Source organism: Balaenoptera physalus (genome assembly GCF_965194825.1).
Source record: "Balaenoptera physalus genome assembly, chromosome: 2".
Lineage (NCBI taxonomy): Eukaryota > Metazoa > Chordata > Mammalia > Artiodactyla > Balaenopteridae > Balaenoptera > Balaenoptera physalus.
In genome coordinates this window covers 67,298,582-67,322,447 of record NC_138883.1, presented here as the reverse complement: position 1 = coordinate 67,322,447, position 23,866 = coordinate 67,298,582, and the positions used below count along the sequence as shown (strand labels likewise).

The 23,866-nt window shown below is 33.1% G+C and overlaps 1 protein-coding gene across 9 annotated transcripts in view; it reads right to left on the bottom strand.

The window, feature by feature from the left end:
• Positions 1-23,866, bottom strand: part of HECTD1 (HECT domain E3 ubiquitin protein ligase 1) — an 89,976-nt gene that overhangs the window by 23,854 nt on the left and 42,256 nt on the right. For all 9 annotated transcript variants that reach the window (XM_082451967.1, XM_082451971.1, XM_082451968.1 and 6 more), the window contains exons 11-24: positions 21,081-21,219; positions 20,722-20,892; positions 16,108-16,330; positions 15,329-15,592; positions 15,147-15,223; positions 11,443-11,577; positions 10,733-10,879; positions 9,562-9,656; positions 7,239-7,344; positions 5,428-5,562; positions 4,729-4,868; positions 4,110-4,433; positions 3,023-3,189; positions 2,757-2,933 (exon numbers count right to left, since the gene is read on the bottom strand). In XM_082451967.1, the coding sequence (XP_082308093.1) occupies positions 2,757-2,933; positions 3,023-3,189; positions 4,110-4,433; positions 4,729-4,868; positions 5,428-5,562; positions 7,239-7,344; positions 9,562-9,656; positions 10,733-10,879; positions 11,443-11,577; positions 15,147-15,223; positions 15,329-15,592; positions 16,108-16,330; positions 20,722-20,892; positions 21,081-21,219 (2,300 nt within the window). The remainder of the gene's footprint in view (positions 1-2,756; positions 2,934-3,022; positions 3,190-4,109; positions 4,434-4,728; positions 4,869-5,427; positions 5,563-7,238; positions 7,345-9,561; positions 9,657-10,732; positions 10,880-11,442; positions 11,578-15,146; positions 15,224-15,328; positions 15,593-16,107; positions 16,331-20,721; positions 20,893-21,080; positions 21,220-23,866) is intronic.

Here is a 23,866-nt window from a genome sequence, read left to right as displayed (position 1 = left end):
GTAAAAAGACTGATAAAAATGGTAAAATATTACAACTTCAGCAAGTATAGATGAAATCTAAGTAAAAGCTTTTTCAGTTGCTAAATATGATCATGTGGTCAAATGTTATTTATAGAAAAAAGTGCTGGCTTAACCATTAATTTCTAAGTTTGGGCTAAATCCTATAATTGACAGACAAAATATTCATATATCACTGTAGAAATTCTAGGTCACTATAGTTCAAATAACACTAAGTTAGCATTTCGGTTGTGTTCTCAAAGTTCAGTGGTTATTTGGTTCTCTTATGATTAAGTTTAATAAATTTGAATAAGCGCAGAATATTCTAAAACCAAAATTTTAAAAGTATGCTAGGCTCTTTTATTAGATAGAACCTATATGATAAAGCTAATAACGTGAAGAGAACTAATGAGCATAACAATATTAAATCTATATTTACTTATGCTTGGAAAATGATACTTATTCTTTTTTAAAAATGGTAATTTACTTCCAAAAACAAAACAAATTGCCTATTAGAAAGAAAATTAATAGAAATTTTACAATCTTATTTTAGTGCTATAAGCTAACTACTTCAGAGGAAGAAAAAACACATAAAAATATTTATTTTTGTAAAGTGCTAAGTCTTTATAAAGTTTAAATAAAAGTACTTTACCCATACACACACATATTCCCATGCATGTGCACACGCAAACACACACATGCCAAGTTCATATATGTTTACGATGAGGCTCAGAGGGGTTTAAGTAATACTGAATTACCTGTGGGCATTATCTGCATACAAGTTGTTTGAGAGGAAACTGACTGCCCCAAATCTACATAATCTAGTTTAGATGACATTTCAATTGCCTCAATTTATTCTGTATGCTGAAATAACCTCTTTAGAACCAACATTTAACTATCTCTTCTGCAACATGGAAAAGCGTGAGAAAAGGAAAAGTTCAAAAACATATCCCAATCCCAAATAAAAATTACATTTGTATTGCATTAACTGGTCCCAAAATATACTGATAACTTATTGCATAGTACTTATCAAAATCTGTAACTGTAAATTTATCTGTTTTACCCAGAAAGCATGGGGTCATACTTTTTTGTTGACCACTGTGTATCTGAAGTCTAACAAAGTACCTTTACATAGTAGGCACTCATATTTGTGGAATAAATTAAAATATGGATATTCCTACCAACACAAAGATTCTTTAGAAAGGAAAGAGATTTAATTGATATAGCATAGAAAAATAACTCAAAAATGTAAACCATTCATATTATGCTTGAGAATGTGTTTAAACTGATCACTCAGAAAGGGTACATACACACTATCTGTAAGTGTAAAGATACAAAACTCTGAACTCCTCGTATACTCAAAAGATAAAAAGATAGAATTAGTAATAACTAGCCATTATTAGAAATGGTTAGCTTAAGTATTTGAAAGCTAAGAACCCTCTATGGCATAAGGGTTTTAAGGTATGACTTCGCTACATTTGTCAAATCAGTAAAATAAGCCTTTCTTACATGCTAAATTCTGAAATTAAAATTCCAGTTGCTTCACTTGACTCCCGCCCAAGAAAAATACACTGTATTCACATATCTCTAACTAGCTCACACACTTAAAAGTCAAATAATTTAGGGGGAATAGACTGTTAACTAAGTATCATTAAGATGCCTAAAAACAAGAACATTGGAAATTTCTGAGTTGAATGGGACTATTATTATTCAGCTATTATTCTTTTTTATGAATTTTGGCAGCTATGTACATGCTCACTCACTATAAACCTGCTATCATGACAGTGATCTGCAATTAGTGTATGACTATACAGAAATGCATTTAGTAATGTACTTTAAGGAACAGAATCTTAAGCGTAATAAAACCAAAAATAGTTTAAGTAAATAAATGCCTTTATCACATAGTTAAGATATCAAATGTTAGTCATTCTCCTAAGCATTGTCACTTTTATTATGTCTCTTTCAATATTTGGTGTAAGTTGAGAATATGAACATTTTACTCTTCTTTTTTTTTTTTAATGCTAGGCAAAATTCATAAGAACCCACTACTGGTTAGGCAAATTACCCACTAATAAGTGAGTCTTTTAAGTTATAAGAAAAAAACCTAGCCAGTATAGTTGCTTCTGGGAGTTAACAGCAATTTAAGTGGGTATGGACTTCCTTAAAATCTACAGAATCAAAAGTTAAAAATGAACTTGATTTTAAACAATAACCCTTACCCCAAAGAAAAACTGGTAGACTGAGAAACATTGTGAAATATCTTATAATTAACTAATAAAAGAAAAGGCTACAATTTTTGTTCTATGTTTTACTGAAAAATATTTAACTATAAATGTTAATGCTTTTTCTTCTATGTGACTCATAATTGAACAAAAAATTCTGCCCTGATTCTTGTCAAGCCAACAAGATAAAGAAAAGCATAAGAAATTAAGATAAAAATCAATGGAAACTTATGAATAATAAACTAAAAAAAACACAAAAACAGCAGAAAATGTGTCTTTAGGGTATTCACCTTATACTAGCTTATTAATTACTTCAAAATATTAGCAATAAGTTTTGAGTCAAAACCTAAGAATTTAAAATTTTTCCTATTTCTAAATAAATGATTTTTCCCACTTTTAACATAAAACCAATAAATCAGTTCTACTTAGTCCTGGAACATTTATTCAATTTATAAATTACCCCAAAGTAACAAAAGAAAAATATTTTGTTATTTAAATACTTGATTTCTACACTACAAATGCTAAGCACCTACTCACCATTATGCAGTTCTCCTGTGACGGTGCCTTCTCCCTGTGGGCTGCCATCCTGATCCCGCCATTTCCAATCAAGGCCTCTGATCACACGAGCCCCTGGAACCATGTACTTCAGTACTTGGGAGCGTACTAGACGTCTCTGTCTTCTAAGGTTAGCTTCTGCTTCCTTAGCTGCTTTTCCTATAAGGTAGAAATTAGAGAAATATAAACAAAGTCGCTTTTTATAAATATAATTGTTTTAGTAAGTTAGAAAAACCTACTGTCTTTACCTAGCTGATCTTCACATACTCCATTTACAGTGCCATAAAGTTCAAATCCAGATAGTGAGAGATAATGGGTTTGGCCACTTGCATTCTTCCCCATCTGTTTAATTCTCACATGTCGCCACCCTTGTTTCTCATCCTTCGGTGGATCAAGAGGCCAGGTGGCTGTTGATCTGTGAATGTGTTAGGGAAAATATTATGTAATGTTTTAAACATATGAAAAAGATGTTTAAGGTGGTGAAGATTTTGTTACATAATAGAAAACTATATGAAAAGTAAACTAACTTTCATGTTCAGTCAACAGTTTGTTACACAAGAATCAAGAAATCAAAGGAGAAAAATAGCAGTAAGGAAAATAAATTAAAAATGAAATATGTAAATGCATATTATTAATTTGACTCATAACACTTAATGACTTATGAATAATAAAATCCAAAGAAATAAGATAAGAAATTTTATGAATAACAATGTTTTTATGATGAAAAACATTTTTAAATTTTTGCAAAATTTTAAATGATATACTAAAATATCAACTTTAAAGCTTGAAAATATTACCTATTAATCCTAATGTTAAGAAGCTCCTTCCATACTACATCACATACAGAAAAGTAATTTAACTCTACACTCTACTCCTCAAAATGTGCCACAATGTACAATTAAACTTTATTACAACTAAATTTTTTAGAAATATAATGCTGACTTTTTGTCCTTAAAAAATATATATATGATCAATATATAAAATTTAGGAAAACAGATACATAAAATGAGAAAAATCAATAGTCACTGTTAATTTGTCAAACATTCACATATACTATGTGAATAAATGGAGAGTTTAGTAAAAGTTAACTCCAGCTATATATCAACTTCTTTTTAAATAAGTAAGCTCAGCTTCTAATGTTTAAAGCATTTGATGGTTTTGATAAAGTCAGTATTTCAAAGTTTTAATACCTAAATTACAGAATCAAGTGATATTTTTTGAAAGAAAATCTTGTTTCAGTATCTTACAAAAAAGAGAGCTCTAGGAGGATACAGTTATAAAAATAAACAAAGCTCTTTACTGAGTTTTCCAATTTACAAAGACTCCTCAACTAACCCTGGTTCATTGAGACTGCAGTCATCAACATGGGTATACAAAGAAGTCCAGTTCTGTCCATCTTTGGATACCTGGAAAACCCAATTTCTCAGTGCAGACCTTCCATAACCACGAGCATGACGAAGTGTATATGCTGATGGTACCACCCAGAGACCCAGATCTATGGCAAACCAGGCATTCTTATCATCATTGCTATGACAATTTAAAGCTGAATTGTCACGACTTAATATGTCTTCTAAGCGGCCATAAGGTAGATTTCTTCCTTCTGATGATGTTACTACTACAAGTCCATAAGCAGCTGGATTAACCCATTCATATGCAGTTCTACACAAAAACAAAGAAAATACTCTTAAGCAGTGTTAACAGTTAACACTATTAAAATAACTGCATTTGCTCAGACTAGCTTTTTTCCATATAAAATTATATTAATAAGAAAACTTCTACATTTAACAATTTAGGTATTTTTTTCTTCATAAAAAGTAATTTGGATGGTCTTAAATTTAACCTAAAAGACGAAATTCCTAAAACTGCAGGATACTCAGAGTGGTTAATTTTATTCTGCTACCTAGAATTCTTTTTCCAGGTGAATGTTTTCAACCTACATTAAATAATGACTTACTTGGCATTTGTCCCAATCCAGTAAATGATTCCATTTTCATCAAAATCATGCTGGTGCCGAAATATAAAATTTTGGCCTTCTCTTAATTTTCGAACAAAAACAAATGAAGATCGGTCAAAATCATACCACTGCTTTGCTACCTAACCAAAGAAAATATGGAAGACACCTTAATTATGATATTTTGAAATGCACTGCCCATTTGGTTCCCATCCCTTTAACGTGAATTATTTTATAATCAATATTCATTTAAGAATATTTGAAAAAGAAAAAAAACCCAGAAAATTCCATAATCATAGCACCCCACTATTAATAGCAGAGAGTATTTCTTTAGTCTATTATTGCAACAGATAGAATAAAACAAAGTCTTGATCAAACTTTACAAAAACGTTTTTCTCTTATCAGTCTGTATATATTATGATAGCTATATAATATTCAAATTAATGGAAGTAATTACCAACTCAATATTCCTTTATTGATTAGCATTAAGGTTTTGTTCACTATTTGAGTATTACAAATAACTATAATAGACATCTTTATGAAGAAACCATTTAGAGTGTATAAAGATTATTTTCTAAAATGGAATTACTAGGTCAAACTCTATTACTGTAACTCTGGAAAAATACTTCCCAAACCACTTTTCTAAAGGCCTAAACCACAGCAAAGAATGCTTATTTCACCATGCCCTTGCCAGAAACTCACCATTTTTAAGAGATACTGTTCTAGAGATTCAACTGTAGCTAAGGGTTCCATCTTCAACATCCTGCCGGTCCTGTCTATCAATGCAGTTTCACCAGGTGCACGTTCCAACCGAAATCTTAATCTTCTTGTAAGTATCTACACAGAAATGGTCAAAATGCTTCAGAAAATATTCTGCTTTTTTCTTAGAAGTTTGAAAATGAAAAATGTTACATAACACAGCAATTGAGATTTATAAAGTATAACCATAAAGGAAGGATCAATGTCTGTTTTCTATTAAATGTCTTTTTTTTAAAGAGGTCCACTGAATAATATTTTCAAGAAAGAAACAAAGTTTACTTAGAATTTCTAAACAACTTCAAACACACATGGTTTAAATAAATTATAAAACACTTAACAGAAATATTACAACCCCTAACTGATAACTTGCAATTTTCCAAGTAAGTTATAAAAAGTAGCTAATTAACTTATGCTTTTAAAGCTAGAATATATTAAATAATCTATGGCTAATACACTTAAAAAAATACAAGACAGCTTCCAATCCGATATGCTTTAGTAAATAAAACAAGTATGTGCTTCATTTCTGTATAAATCTTAACTAATTCCTATAGACACATAATTAAATATTTACATGTACATTTGGAAAGCATTTCAGACTGCAAAATTACCAGGGGGCACATTCCCAGCCTTCCTATCTTTGTATCTTGCACAGTCTCCTAAAATGAGATACATATAATAAAAATGTTGGTGCTCCTAGGACTGTAAAAGTATAAGCAGGGCAATTTCCAGTCTTTGAGACCTATTTCTACCTCATTCATCTATCAAGGATAAAACCTTTAAAAGGATAGACCAAAAAATCCCCTTGTTCCTCTATATTATTCTGTCTGAAGTAAAGCACAAAGTAGACCTCTACATCTTGTTTAATATATACATCATGTCAGATATACTAATCATACTGTAACTCTATGAACAAGCTTTCTAGTCTGGGAGTCTAGTTGGCTTTGGTAACACTACTGGGTTCTTGGAGGTATGGTAAGTTTTTTGCCTTGAGTAGGCACTGTTATTGCAAATAGTTTTAGTCACTTATTAAAGGCCATATTTAAAAGAAACTATTTGATACAGTGGAATGCAGGATAGATCAAATAAAGGCAAGATTCAAGACCAAAGAACACGCTAGAAAATACTGAAGTAACCTACAGAAGATGTGATAAAGATCTGGTTTGGAATATTAGCAGTAAGAATTATTTGTTTTCTCTGTTAATATCTGGATACTAGCTGCTAACAAAAGAATAATTTAATGAATTAATAAGAATGTCAACCAAGTGACATTCAGGAAGAAAACAGGTTTTTTATAAAACCATGTGATAATGACAGATTTCAAAAATCAATAGAAATAGCTAAGGAAGGCCATCTGGTTCTAAACAATGACAGAAAGCAAGAAAAAAAACTGTGCCTAAAATATTTTCACATTTTCTCATATGTTGAGACACACACAGAGACGAAGGGACTTAACTCATAATTCTAGAACAGAAGGACTCTCTTTTCCGCTTTCCCACTGATAAAGTGTCTTTCGCCAAATATGACCTACCAAATATGATTTAAAACCTAAAATAAACATTAAAATACCAGTACATTCAAGAGTCATTAAAAAGAACAATCAAATGTCATTAAAGGTTAAAGTCTTTAATGATTAAAGCACAATCGTTCTTTAATAAAATATAAAAGTTTTTTGGTTTTGTTTTTTTAAAGAAAACTATCAAAGCCTGCTCCTAAATGCATTCAGCAATAATAGCAACTGCATTTTCCATGGTTACCTGCAGGTTATAAGTGGATCCTGGTGTATCATACAAATGGAGAGGTAGACGTTCAATAGATTCTAGTACGGCTATTAACTTTCGGATTAATGCAACAGCTGGTCGACTAGGAAAAAAATTAATTGTTAAGAGCTTTTATATAAGTTCATGCTAAAGTTCATAAAGAAACTGTAATAACCAACCTCAAATAGACCCCCTACTTTCTTTATTAATGCAAATTTTGTATTAGACTACATATGAGTAAGCAAAAATAATCTTATAACTCAATTTCTTCACTTAATATTTCATTTTTCTTATGAAATGTTCATCAACTGCAAAGTAATGTATAATTTAACATGTAATTTATTTTTTAAAGTTTAAACAATTTTATTATATAATATTTGATACATATAAAAGAATACATAAAGCAGCAGAGTTTTGAAAATGACAGTACTGTTGGCAAGGCAACACTGGTATAATATTTCTGGAAAACAACATGACAATTTACATCAAAAACCTTTAAAACATCATCAATAACTCAGTAATACAATTTAAAGGAATTTATGTAAAAAGATGGTTCCACCAAGACACTTACATTCTAGTATTAGTAATAATTTGCAAATAGCCAATATGTTTAATAGACTGTTTCAATAAATTATTATATATCCATATAATGTAATATGCACTCATTTAAAATGGTATTTAAAATTAATGGAATTAATTGAATTTTGTTTATTATTTTAAAAATTCAATCACATTCAAAAGTAATAAAATAGTAAAATGCACCTTCATCAACTCATGACCCAGCTTCAACAATTACCTACAAATAGCCAATTGATTTCTATCTATATCCCCACCCATTTCTCTCCTTCCTATATATTTCAAAGGAAATGCCAGGGGACTTCCCTGGTGGCGCAGTGGTTAAGAATCTGCCTGCCAACGCAGGGGACACGGGTTCAAGTCCTGGTCCGGGAAGATCCCACATGCTGCAGAGCAACTAAGCCTATGCTCCACATTTACTGAGCCTGTGCTCTAGAGCCCACGAGCCACAACTACTGAAGCCCATGCACCTAGAGCCCACGCTCCACAACAAGAGAAGCCACTGCAATGAGAAGCCCGTGCACCACAACGAAGAGTAGCCCCCACTCACTGCAACTACAGAAAGCCCACGGGTAGCAACAAAGACCCAACACAGCCAAAAATAAAAATAAATAAATAAATAAATTTATAAAAAATTAAAAAAAAAAAAAAAAAGAAAATGCCAAATAACATATCATTTCACCCAGAAATACTCTGGGTATGTACCCCTACAAAAGAATTCTTAAAAAATAAAATCATATCATTGCCACACCTAAAAGGTAATGAACAATTACTACTTAATATCAACAAATATTTAATCAGTGTTCAAATTTCCAGTTGTATCTTAAAGATTATCTAATTTAAAATAAGTGGTCAGGGCTTCCCTGGTGGCACAGTGGTTAAGAATCTGCCTGCCAATGCAGGGGACACGGGTTCGAGCCCTGGTCCGGGAAGATCCCACATGCTGCGGAGCAACTAAGCCCGTGTGCCACAACTACTGAGCCTGCGCTCTAGAGCCCGCGTGCCACAATTACTGAAGCCCGCACACCTAGAGCCCGTGCTTTGCAACAAAGAGAAGCCACCACAATGGGAAGCCCGTGCACCGCAACGAAGAGTAGCCCCCGCTCGCCGCAACTGAAGAAAGCCCGCGTGCAGCACCGAAGACCCAACGCAGCCAAAAATAAAATAAATAAATTTAAAAAAATAATAATAATAAATAAATAATATAAAATAAGTGGTCAGTTGCATTCACAGCAGACATGTAATCTTCCTTTTATTCCATTAGATTAAAAAATACTTTAGGGCTTCCCTGGTGGCGCAGTGGTTGAGAATCTGCCTGCCAATGCAGGGGACACGGGTTCGTGCCCCGGTCTGGGAAGATCCCACATGCCGCGGAGCAACTAGGCCCGTGAGCCACAACTACTGAGCCTGCGCGTCTGGAGCCTGTGCTCCGCAACAAGAGAGGCCGCGATAGTGAGAGGCCCGCGCACCGCGATGAAGAGTGGCCCCCGCTTGCCGCAACTAGAGAAAGCCCTCGCACAGAAACGAAGACCCAACACAGCCAAAATTAAATAAATAAATTAATTTAAAAAAAAATACTTTAAAAATCTTTCCTTTTTTATCTATTTATAATATAAGCTACTTTTGTACTGAATAAAAAAGTTCCTACTTTGTGTATAAACACTATACTAGGCTCTATTTTAAAGGAAAGCTATCAACTTGCAAACACTGCAAACATCAAATTAAAAGAAATTTGGGGATTTACCTTTCATCATCTTCATTTTCACTAAAGGCTGTTTTAAAAACATTTATTCTTTCTACCAGTTGACTACAATCTTGCTTCATATCTAAATCCATGCTCTAAAAAAAAAAGGAAAAACAAAGTTTTAAGGCTGTTACTGAAATTTATCAAAACACATTCTGCAAGATGAATATTAATATACTACAAAATTATCAGTACAATATAAGTGAAATCATTATTTTCTTTCAATTAAAATTCTTTTCATTATATGACTAGTAGATCATGGCTAATATCTTCAGTGTTATAATGGAGTGGCAATTATACTCCTTTTCTCAAAGTGTAGTGGTATGAAGGTAATTTCAGATTATTTATGAACATTTTGCATTTTAACAGTACTATTTACATTAATTAGTATTAGAAAAAATATGACTGGTATATCAAAACAATGATTTCATAGATACTACTAAGTGATATAAAGTGATGCTATATCAATAAAATTTTAATAAATGAGAATAAATGCAAATGGTAAAAATAATGAAGGAAACACTAGACTGCAGTTAAAGTACAATGATTAAGATCAAGAAATTAAAATGGCAAATAGAACAAAAATGGGGAGAAAACTTTCACTTTTTATAATTTATTCTGTTAGAATTTGTTAAAATAAGTGTGTGTGTGGGTGTATACACACCTTTCATTAAAATAAAGGAAAAAATTTTATCACAATAAAGATAGTAATGCAGACTAAATTGAAGAGAAATATAAGGTTATTAGCAAATACTTGTCAAATATTCACATAAACTTCCTAAATTGCCAATGCTCATAAATTAATTTTATGCAAATATTTTAAGTATTTAAAAAGGCCTATAGACTAACTCCATTTTATGTTAAGTTACGAGGAAATCACAGCAGTGAATAATGTTAAATCTTAGGCTACTACAAGCAAGTGTTTTGTTCAAACAAATCTTGAACAAATTATAATCAGGTAACCAAAAAAATCTAAATAAACTCAATTATTTAATTCAACTGGCTCAAACTAATAAAACTTGAAAGGATGGAAAAATTATAAATGTTAACATTTACTACTCAGTTTTTAATACATCTTGACAAAAACAAAGTAAATCTCACTCTGTCAAAGTGTAGTTAAAAATATATTTTTTAACTATATACCTCATTCTGTACTACTTCATAAACTTACATTATTTAAAACAGTAAGAAGCGCTTGCACCAAGCCACTACTGCACATTTCATATGGTGAAATTGTGTTTTCATCCTTCAAAAGTACAATTAGATTTTCTAAAGCTGTCTTCATTAAATCTCTCCAAGTGTTCTCACTCTCAATACACTAAAAGAAACAAAATTTTTTTTAATTGAAGACAATCGAAAAAACAAACAGGTCTTAATTAACATACTTAATTTATCAGAGCATCAATTACCATGAAAATAAATTAGATACTAAATTAGATTAAGAAATTCAAATTATTAATGCAAATTATCTCTACCAGGCCTGGTAAACTCTTTTGTAAAGGGCCGACTGTAAATATTTTAGGCTTCACAGGCCACATCACATATCTTGGTCACACCTGTTTAAGTCTGCCATTGTAGCCACTAAAGCAGTCACGGACAATATGTAAATAAATGAGCATGGCTGTGAGCAATAACACTACTATGGACACTGACTTTACACGTGCATATAATTTTCAGGTATCATGAAATATTATTCTTACTTTTGATTTATGTTCAACCATTTAGAAATGTAAAAACCCTTCTTACCTCACAAAACCATACAAAATTTAGCCCATGGGTGATAATTTGCTGACCCCCTAATCAATACCCAGAATATAAAGGATAAAGGGAAAAAACTAAACCAAGATCACTGTGTGTCATAAAATCTAGAGGCTAACGTACTTGTCTATTTGTATGAAGTTCCCAAGATGACTCTAACTGAGTTGCTATGTTTCTGAGTGTTACCACTACTCCACGAGGCATGCTTTCAACAGCTTTAAAGTGGTCATCATATAAATCTCGAGCCATAGTTCGTACCTACCAAAATAAAAATAGTAAATGTGAATTTTTATTACAATTAATAATTTTACCAAATCTTGCTTTTAAATATATACATGCAACCTTTAGAATTAAGATGTTTGTGCCAGTATCAAGTTCCAAAAAATGTTACTACTTCTATTCATATACATCAAGAAGTTCACATGGTTGAAAAACTACTCTAGCAGATTTTAGCAATGTCAAATCAAAGAACTTATAATTTTAATTTTTAAACTTTGTATTCATATACCAAATAGGAGCTTATTTCATTTAAATCAAATTAAACCTATAAAAAGGTAACTTTGCTCTTTTTAATAAAAGTAACCTGTTTTATGGTGAACCAATTAGAAAATACAAATAAGCCAAAAAAAAAAAGACAGAAAGAAAGAAGGAAAAAAGAAGGAAAAGGAAAGAAATAAAGAAAATTAAGCCATTTATAATTCCATCAACTGAAGTTGAACCTTTTAACATTCTGGGATGTACTTTAGGTTATTATGTCTTTTTTCTATTTATATTATTCACACAAAGTATATATGATGCTCATGTATTTATATATTTCATCAAGAGGAAGAAAGACTGTATTATCAGTTTGGGCAGTAATTACCTCTCATTTAAGTTCAATTAATGTTGTTTGAGAGAGCAACCCACACATGTCCATGGCTTGGGTCTGATGAAATTTAGTACGTAACATTCTTTAAAATATATGCTTAAATAATGTAAATTTAAGATTTATGTGATTTCATTTAAACACAAGCATAGCTCTAATGTAACAGAAAAAATTTCACTCCCCAAATGAATTAATAGTACCTTCCCATTCTATTTTAGTGTGCCTTTCAGAATTAAAAGATAAGTAAGTTCTAGATATCAGACAACACTGAAGAAACTATTCCTTTATAAACAATATTAAGAAATAAAAACAGGTTAAAACTAATAGTTAAAATTATTTTTACCTAAAATTACTATATGTTGATATATACTGCTTTCATACGCAAAAGAATAGCCACATGATCACTGATTTACTACTGATTTCAAGGATCTGAATCAATAATCAAATTTTTTTAAGAAAATGAAACTACAGGACTGAGACTATATCCTCCTTGATTTACTTTTCTTTTGTACTGTAAAAGTTCAGTTCCCTGTGAGTTAATCTAGATTTGTTGGTTAATACAACATCAGTTATTCCAAAAAACTCCTGAGAAAGCTGACCGGTAGCTTTATAAAGAATTACAGCTGAGCCTCATTATTTGAGAATTTAATATTTGTGAAATCAACTAGTCACTAAAATTCATTTGTAATCCACAAATCAATACTTGCAGCACTTTTCACAGTCATTTTTCGGCAAGCACAGCACAGCAAAAACTTTAAAAATGTGACCAGAGCCTCACAGGAACCTAAACCTGTATTTCTCCAAGAAGCAATGGTTCAGTATTCATGGCAATTTTACAGAACATAACTATCATGAAAATGAAAACTGTATTTAGTTCAAATTCCTTTTACCATCTAATGGCTACCTTCAATTGAGATATTTCTTCCTCAAATGCCCTTAAGATATCCTGAATTGGAAAAAAACCTCTGGCTTCACACTCTTTTTTGAGAAACACAGAAGCAATCATGGAATACTATATATAGCTATAGAGGTAATAGATATTTTTTATTTATTTTTTATTTATTTATTTTTGGCTGTGTTGGGTCTTTGTTTCTGTGCAAGGGCTTCCTCCAGTTGCGGCAAGCGGGGGCCACTCTTCATCGCGGTGCGCGGGCCTCTTACTATCGCGACCTCTCTTCTTGCGGAGCACAAGCTCCAGACGCGCAGGCTCAGTAGTTGTGGCTCACGGGCCTAGTTGCTCCACGGCATGTGGGATCTTCCCAGAGCAGGGCTCGAACCCATGTCCCCTGCACTGGCAGGCAGATTCTCAACCACTGCACCACCAGGGAAGCCCAATATATATTTATAAATTAAAGAAAGAGAGAGAGAGAAAGAGAAAGCAAGCAAGCAAGCAAGCAATTTTCTTTCCCAGGTCTAGCATGTGGAAATGTGGAATATCTTTGGGATAGCCTAGCAAATTTACAACTGGAAATGAAGACATGAATGAATATATATATTATATAATATAGTGCTCCAAATAAAACCCCTTATGACTATTCCTATGGCCAAAGCAACACAAGTACCCCCCATCCCAATCACCCAAAAGCATTCTTCACATACTATATGAAAAAACTATATCATTATTATAGGTAAAATAAAAATGTGTCATCAGAAGATACTGAATCTAACTATGAGATTTTATTTTCTTTCAAAAATTAAAAAATTCAAGAACAACTGATATAATAAAGATGGAAATATAATGGCTTGGGACTTCCCTGGTCGTCCAATGGTTAACACTCTGCCCTCCCAATGCAGGGGGCCCGGGTTCGAACCCTGGTCAGGGAACTAGATCCCACATGCTGCGACTAAGAGTTCGCATGCTGTGACTAAGAGATCGCCTGCCACAACTAACAGTTCGTTTGCCACAACTAAGAGTTCGCATGCCTCATCTAAAGAGCCCACATGCTGCAACTGAGGATCCTGCATGCTGCAACTGAAGATCCAGCATGCCACAACCAAGAACCCGCATACAGCAATGAAGATCCCGAGTGCCACAACTAAGACCCGGCACAGCCGAATGAATGGATGAATGAATGAATAAATAAATAAATATTTTTTAAAGAAAGAAATATAATATAGAGACATGGATGTAGAAAACAAACATATGGACACCAAGGGGGGGGGAAAGCGGGGTGGGGTGGGGTAGGATGAACTGGGAGATTGGGACTGATATATATACACTGATATGTATAAAACATAACTAATAAGAAACTGCTGTATAGCACAGGGAACTCTGCTTCGCTTCACTGTACAGTAGAAACTAACATAACATTGTAAAACAACTATACCCCAATTTAAAAAAAAAAAAGAAAGAAATATAATGGCTTCATTTTTGAAAAAAACCAATGCATAATAAATGGATAGAATTTAAAAATTAGTAATATGAGTCAATAACATACTTGCTCCTGGAGTCAGTAACATATTTGCTCCTGTATCTTTTTGAAACAGTGATTTCATCTGAGATGGCCATTAAACTAAGTATCAAATTATCTGACTCTAGAACCAGGAATTCAAATTGATTCATCACAAAGTATTAAATCAAGACTGTAAATTATAATAATGCATTTTCAATCTCACTATATCACTAAAAATACTATCATTAATCATAATTAAAGCATGAGTTTAAAGTTTCTGTGACATTAATAACTCAAATAATTTTAAAATAATTTAAATGTTATACTTTGTCTCAATTTTGTTTCTATTTTAATGTTGGTGTTTACTGTATGTATGAAAACTACAAGTAAATGTATACATATTGTGGAAAATAAGATAATGAGCACAGAAAAAGGAAAACTAAAAATACATTAGATTAGGGTAGCTTATGTTACATGGCTCAATTTTTTAAATGCCTACAATCTACCCCTGAAACCTTGCTACATCAGTTTAAAAGACAAAAAAACAAAGCAAATCCCATAAATAATACCTTTTGCTTAGTTTTTTCTAACTTAGATTTTAGTTTTCTGCCTCTTTTGCCAGTCCAGCCAGTCACGAATTCTGAACCTTAAAAAAAAAAAAAAAAAAAAGGTATTTCACAGAACACATTTTATTGCAATTTAACATATTCATTTATTCTTATCTGTTAAATTGACATACCTACATACTTACCCAGAGAAGTTTCTGCAGTAAATGAATGCTTGGTTCCTCTATTAGATTCAAACACAAAACCAGGTAAATCTTCTTTCAATATCGTTGCTTGCTGGCCATCTGAGTTATGAATAGCAATTTCTCCTTCTTTCAAACATGTTAGTGACCAGTTCCCTACAGTGAGTTTAGTGGGTCCTGGTGCTGAGAGTATAGGTTGACTTGAAGTAGATGGCTTTACTTGGCCTCGAGCTCTTTGTAACTTCTCTAAGAATTCACTTCTGCTTTCTAGAAAGACAAAATGTTTGTTTTAAAACTTCATTCCTTTCAAATATTCCATTTTTTTAATGAAACTACCTATTGAAATATCAATTTTATTAAAAAACTTTCATTAAAGTTTTGTTCCTTGATATACTCTCACTGGTTTGATATTATTTAGGTTCAAGCATTAAAACAATCCTGCAGCCATAATTTTTTAAAGTAGAAGGCTTTTGGGAAAAGATATAATTTGAGACAGCATTACACATGTGCAATTCATCATTACGTGATAAGAGGCACCTTTACCTAAAGGACGGAGACAGTAAAAGTAGATATTGATACACGCTATTCCTTGTCTCATACAATAAAAAAGTATGAAATGCTTTCATGGTACAATCATTTTTCTCTGTTAACATTAAAGAATGGCCATATGATCATCAAGGACGTGCTACTGCTATGACAATGGTAGCAAAACTATGAGCAGAAAAACAAATTATCAAAATTACAGAAACTAGTAAAACATTTTAACAGAAACAAAATATTACCTGAACTATCCGATCCACCTTCAGGACTACCACTTGAATACATGGTGGCAAGTTTTCCATCCAAGATAAATCTAAACCATCCATTACTGCCATTAGATAGTTCCAAGGCTGCTGCATCACTCCATATATATAAGCAGTCCCTTCCCCTAATGATGGACCAGTCTCTCCAATGATATGGCTTACCCTGCTGCAATTCTTTAGCATCTTCCTGTGGTTCATCTTCCTAAATGTGTAAAATTATTCAATGAAACATGGGAAATAACTTATATTCCAAATATTCATAAGTACTTATAAAAACATGACCATGAATCAAATTTAGAATTAAAACATCCTGAATATAATATTCAGCTGCCTGTAGTTTAATACATATTCTGATTCAACTAATTACCTATAATCTTAAAAGTCCATCCTAAAAAAAAGTTAAGAAATTCACATAATAACCTAAGTTATAACATTTCCAGGTATAATGGTAAAGAAGACAAATGGATTAGGTTTACACACTATTAGGTAATTATCTAGGACTTGATAAACTCACCATATCTCTGGGCCTAACAGATTATTTGTAAAAAATGAATGTTTACACTAGATCAATGGTATCCAAACCTAGGGTGCAAAAGAATCACCAGAAATGTGTTTTAACAATATAATTTATAAGTTCCCACCCTTAGCCAAGTGAATCAAATATACTGGATTATTCCTATAATCATAAAAATGTTAGCTATAGCGTGTTTAAAAGAAAAATAACTTGTAAACACTGTTTGCCTACCCCGGCATCCAAAAAATTTTTATTTTGTTGACAACATTTAATATTAAGAATATTCATCATTAACATATATGATCTTGGCATGTGTGTGCACACATGCATGTATGGGTAAAGTACTTTTAAACTTTATAAAGACTTATTATACTTAAAATTGTTTTAAATGTATCTTTTACATGCTTCTTCCCTGAAGTAGTACTTAGCTTATAACACTAAAATAAGATTGTAAAATATGGATTATAAATTTCCCTAAACATAAGTACTTGTGCTCCAGGCCATGATAGATTAATAAGGATCAAGACTTGCCTATCCACTGTCAACAACTAAAAAAACCAGACAAAATACATGAAAAAGTGTTTTCAAATACTGGACAACAAGCAACGCAGGACTGCATGGCCTCCCAGAAAACAGAAACAAATAAGGTAAGCCCCTTAGGCTCAGACAGAGTTTCTGGCTAAGGTCTTAAGAAGAGGGAACACAGAGTCCAGCGGTGAAAGTTGAGGAAATGGAGATCTGTGTTTGAAGAGATTAAGGCAAATGGAATATGTGGTGGATGAGTTCAGGATCAGGGAGTCAAGCACAAAAGACCTCTAGAAATGTGCAAAGTGGTCACCAGGACATCTCTACTGAGTACCAGACCATCTGTGTACAGGTGATGTTCCATAAGGCAGGGCAAAGCATGACTTGAAAATGGTAAGGTGAACAATTCAGAGGTCACACAGGGTGCTCAGACATTTGCATTCCTAACAGCCAGAGTGGAAAGTCATCATACCAACAGTTCAAAAATTTTCCAAATGTGATGTAACTGTAAGCCCACAGACCAAAAAAAATTAAATAATCCTGAGCAGGGGCAGAAAACCCACATGTGCATGCACACACACAAACCAAACAGCTAAGCACATCAAAGTCAAATTGCTAAAAACAAGTTATAAAGTCTTAAAAGCAGCCAGAGGAAGAAAACGTCTCAGTAGAGACTATGCACATCAGGTGACAATGAAATATCTTTTCAAGCGCTGGAAAATGATCAGCCAAGAAGAGTCCCTGCAGGAACTGAAAATGTCCATTGAAAATGAAGGCCAAGGGACTTCCCGGGTGGTGCGGTGGTTAAGAATCCACCTGCCAGTGCAGGGGACACGGGTTCGATCCTTGGTCCAGGAACATCCCACGTGCCACTGAGCAACTAAGCCCATGCACCACAACTACTGAGCCTGTGCGCCTAGAGCCCGTGCTCCTCAACAAGAGAAGCCACTGCAATGAGAAGCCTGCACACCACAACAAAGAGGAGCTGCCGCTCACTGCAACTAGAGAAAGCCCGCACACAGCAACGAAGACCCGACACGGCATAAATAGATAAATTTATTTATTTATTTATTTATTTATAAAATAGGAAAAAAAAAAATGAAGGCCAAAATCAGTCCACTGGTTAGGACTTCACGCTTCCACTGCAGGGGGTAGGGGTTCAATCTATGGTCAGGGAACTAAGATCCCACAAGCCAGGCAGTGCAGCCAAAAAACAAACAAAAGAAGGAGATATTTTCAGAGAAATAAAATCTCAAAGAATTTTCTGGCTTGTCTTCTCATTTCCAGATAATGTATTTTGGGGACTTCCCTGGTGGTCCAGTGGCTAAGACTGCACTGCCAATGCAGGGGGCCCGTGTTAGATCCCTGATCAGGGAACTAGATCCCACGTGCCGCAACGAAAAGTTCGCATGCTGCAACTAAAAGATCCTGCATGCTACAATGAAGATCCCGTGTGCTGCAACTAAGACCCCGTGCAGCCAAATAAATAAATAAATATATTAAAAAATAATAATAATGTAGTGTGAAGAACAAAGGTTTTAATTTTAATGAAAACAATTTTTTTGTTCTTTTATAATATAATCTTTTAATGTCCTATCTAAGAAATCTCTGTCAAGCTCAAGGTCACTAAGATTTTCTTCTTTTTCCTCTAGAAGCCTTACAGTTTTAGCCCATCCATTTCAGTTCATGATTTCTTTTTTTTTGTTAAAAGGGGTAAGAGTTCATATTTCTGCATTTGTTATCCACTTGTTCAAGCATCATTTTTAAGGAGACCATCCTTTTGCGACTGAATTACCTTAGCACTGTTTGAACAATTGACCATATATGTGTGGGTCATTAATCTATTTTTACACCACTACCACACTTTCTTGCTTACTATAGCTTTATAATAAGACTTGAAATCTGCTGGTGTATGTCCTTCAACTTTGTTCATTTTCAAGGATGCTTTGGCTATTCTAGGTTCCTATCATTTTCATATAAATGTTTGCTTGTTAACTTCTACAAAGACCGCTGGGATCTGTAACCTATTTCTTGAATGAAAGAATTCCAGGGGGATGAACCCAGATATCACTTCTTGTTTTGTTTTTTGTTAAATCTCCAGTAATTTAGGAAACACACATATACACTCAACCACTCAGGATTCTGCAATTACAATCCATACTCTACCATTCTCTCAAAACTATTAATACTCAGTCACTAATATGTAGGAAGCATTCACTAAATGGTAGGACTAAATCATTGCTGGCAATTGGTAGAGACAAATAAGGCATATTTTTAAATATGCAATCTAAGGCAAGGATTATCAATAGGTACTGAAACTAGTGGATAAAAGTTTAAAGAGAAACAGCATATTTGCATAGTCTCAAATTATCTCCCCACAAATTACTTATTAATTACAAAAGGGAAAAAGTATCTTTACAATAGAGAAACCTGGTAGAGACAAACACAACCGATCCAAGTTAACTTCAACAGCAAGAGCGCAAACAGACATCACGTGCCTCTAAAAAGACACATTTTACACATGAGAAAGCCATAACATCACCTCTATAGTCTTTCTGCTTAAAAACACACAACCTGAATCTAATTGTGAAGAAACATGGCACAAACACAACGTGAGGGTCACTATCCAAATTAAGTGGTCTGTCCTCTTCAAAAAAATGTCAAGGCTATGAAAGAAAAAGAAGGGCTGAGAAATGGAACAACATGACAACGAAATGTAATGTGCTCCTGGACCGGATTCTGGGGGGGTGGCGTGGGCCGCAGGCAGGCATTGCTATTAGGGCAAAGGCAAATTTGAATACAGTCTCTGGATTAGATAACATTTTCTATAAATATTCAATTTCCTGATTTTAATAACTACACTAGGATTATATAAGACAATGCCCTGGTTTTTTGGTGAAGATTTTAGGTATAAAAAGGGGCACTGACTTCCCTGGCGATCCAGTGGTTAAGACTCCGTGCTTCCACTGCAGAGGGCACGAGTTCAATCCCTATTCAGGGAAGTTCCGCATGCCACGAGGTGAGGCCAAAACAAATAAATAAATAAATAAATAAATTTACAGAAAGGGGCACTATGTATCCAGCTTCTCTCAAATAATATATTTTATTATTATTATTATTATCATTATTATTATTATTTTGGCCATGCCACGCGGCTTATGGGATCTTAGTTCCCCAACCAGGGATCAAACCCGGGCCCTTGGCAGTGAAAGCTCGGAGTCCCAACCACTGGACCGCCAGGGAATTCCCTCAAATAATATATTTTAAATGTGCGTGCACACGTATGTCTTTGTAAGTAATAAAGCAAATGGAGCAAAATGTCAATAATTAGTGATTTTGGATAGAGGATGTTCTGATATTCTTTATTTGCAACTTTTCTTCAAGTTTTAAATTTTACCAATGGTATATTTTAAAAGAAAAGTGACCAAATTTTTAAAAATTATAATACTACTCCATACTGCCATTATTTTGTCAAAACCCATGGTAATTGGAACTACATTTCCTCAAAAGAAACCCTATTCCTGACAGATACCACTGCAATTAAGACCACTCACTTTCTCTGGTTTTGATTCCTCTTCATTCTCATCATCAGAGGAAGGACCTGCCAAAGTTGACACTTTGCTAATTACACCAAGTCTGGCTAGCTGATCCAAAAAAATATCACCACCTTTATCTACTAAGTCCCTTATGATCTGCAAAGCCAGCAAGTGGCCATCATCGTCGTCCTGGGGGAAAAAAAAGGAAATTAAGGGAAAATGATAAAAATAAGTTTAGCTGCGTGGAGTAGACAAATGCAATCATTTGTACAGACAAAATGATTTAATAAAATTAGGACACAAGTTAAATTATTTTACTGACTACTATCTAATGGGAATTAAAGCTACAGGAGTTTCAATAAAGATAATAAACTGACCTCTTGATCAAGAACTGTTGCAGTGATTTCCACTAGTACTGTAGGCAAATTGTGACCAACATCAGAATCACAAACTTCTTTCAAGAGTGCTTCAGAGCAAAAATGAATCATTTTTCGAATCAGAGCAAGACTTGCTTTCCTTGAAAAGTAAAAAAAGAATTTTAGTTAGCCATGGTTAAGAAGCTAAAATAAAACAAAACGCAACACTAATGAAAACCAAAATATCCAATTTAAGTTTTAAATACTCTGCTAAAATATACACTTAATAAAAGAATGTAATTAATAAGAACCTACTGAATAGCACAGGGAATTCTATTCAATACTCTGTAATGACCTATATGGGAACAGAATTTTAAAAAATGGATATGTGTATCTACAACTGACTCACTTTGCTGTACAGCAGAAACTAACACAACATTGTAAATCAACTATACTCCAATAAAAAAATTTTTCTTTAAAAGAATACAAAAAACTAAGACAATACTAGCACTAGGTTTATGTTCACTTTTTGAGGGAATTTCATTTTTCTACTATTAATATATTGAGCTCATTAAAACAAATTATTTTTGTAATTTTCTTATATGTGCTATTTTATATTAGCCAGCATGACTGCTAACATGCCATGATCATTTTAGAAAATCAAAAGTAACACAATTACTAATAAATGGCATCTATAACCCCAAATATAAAACTCTTAACTTAAAACACCTGATGGTGTATATGGAACTCATATTTCAAATTAAGCATTTTTGTCCTTTGTCAAATTTAAGACATGTTCATTATAATGATATTCTCATATAAATGAGATCCTAGTAATCCCATGCCCTTAAATATTCCCATTGTTAACAACTTGGCATGACTCCTTTCCCTTCTATTATCCACTGCTTTACTTAGAACATAGAAGATACTCAATAATGTCACACAAACTAACCTCAATTTTATAAGCGATTTGTTCTTTTAAAATAAAATACACAAATATCCACACACATTTAAATTATAATACACTGGTCTATTACATAAAAGTCAATAATGCTTTTAACACATGTTTTCTGAGCATCTAACAATAGTCTGTGCACCAAGCTGTAGATATCATTGCCCTTGAGGTGACTTCTCCACAGGAAGGATGGAGAGGCAAAAAATCACTATTGAAATCCAAGAGAGGTATCTGACAGCTGTATTCCTACAGAATGTGGTCTTGATGTATTTCATAACTCTCTCTAGGTGAATTTCATGTATTCTTTCATTTTAAAACGTGTTTTATTACAAATACAAGTACATTAGAGAAAATAGTAGGCAGATGGAGGGCAAACTGCCCTAACAGGATTAGTTCCTTCCAGTGTTTGTTAACGGCAATTTATATTTGGTTGCAAAATCAGTATTTATGTATAATAATAATTTTATATCATGATTTATTTCAATTAAAATAGCATAAGAATGTTTATATGTTGTCTACCTATCTGGCTATCTGTCACTACCATGCTGAGTCATAATGAGCCAGGAACACCTGTATATATTTTTAAAACTTTACACCTCATTTAATCCACCCACCAAATCCCCTATGAAGTAGGTTTTATTAGCTCAGTTTTACAGATGAAAAAAAATGAGACAAAGAAAGGTAATTCGACTAAGGTCACAGGGCTAATAAATTAGAGCCTCAACTCAAACTCATCTCTTAACTAGTACACTATGCATAATATTCATAACATAAAATTTTCCTGCTTAACACTATTATATAAATCATAAGCATTCAGCTTACTGGCTTTTCTATTATAAATAGCATTATTTTTGGTGAACAGTTTTATTTCTTCAGTAGAAGGATTCTTGGATCCAAGAGTCTAAATATTTTCGTACGTACTGATGTGCATCAATACTGAATCCATACTCGGCAAACTGATTTTTTAAAAAATCTGTTAAGTGACAACATGGATGGACCTCAAGGGCATTATGCTAAGTGAATAAGCCAGAGAAAGACAAATACTGCCTTATATCACTTAAATGAGAATCTAAAAAAAAAAGAAAAGTCAAACTTATAGAAACAGTAGAAAAGTGGCTGCCAGTGGCTGGGGCTGGGGGAATTAAGGAGAGGTTGGTAAAAGGGTACAAACTTTCAGCTATAAGATGAATAAGGTTTGAGCATTTAATATAAAAAATGGTGACTATAGTTGATAAAACTGTATTGTATAATTAAAATTTGCTAAGACTAAATGTTCTCTCTCAAACACACATGTACACACATACACAAAGATATAATACGTGAAGTGATGGATATGCTGATTAACTAAATGAGGGAAATCCTTTCACAATGTATACACATATCAAATCACTAAGATGTACATTTTTAAAATCTTACAATTTTATATGTCAGTTATGCCTCAATAAAAAGCTAGGGGACAAAAGGACTGTTAACAGCTTAAATTATCAGTAGATATGGATGTACTAATTCACTAAAATTTTGTTACTTTTGTAAAAAAAAAAGTTTCTTAAATGTCTAATGGGTGAAAAGGACATGAAATTTTACTTTTAAATGTTCTGGTTTTTACTAGTAAGGGGATACATTTTTCCCTGTTGTTTTCTTTTTCATCTTGAGCACTGTATCATAATGTCATTGGCTAATTTATTTAAATTGGCATTTATACTTTGACCAAAAAATTGTATGTGTTCTCTGCATAATAAAGTTAGTATCCCTTGGTCATACTTGCTAACAAATACCAATTTGCTGGCAGATTTATCTGGATTACAAGTTTATATTTCTGTCACTTTCATGGTTATGGGTAATACTGTTGCTG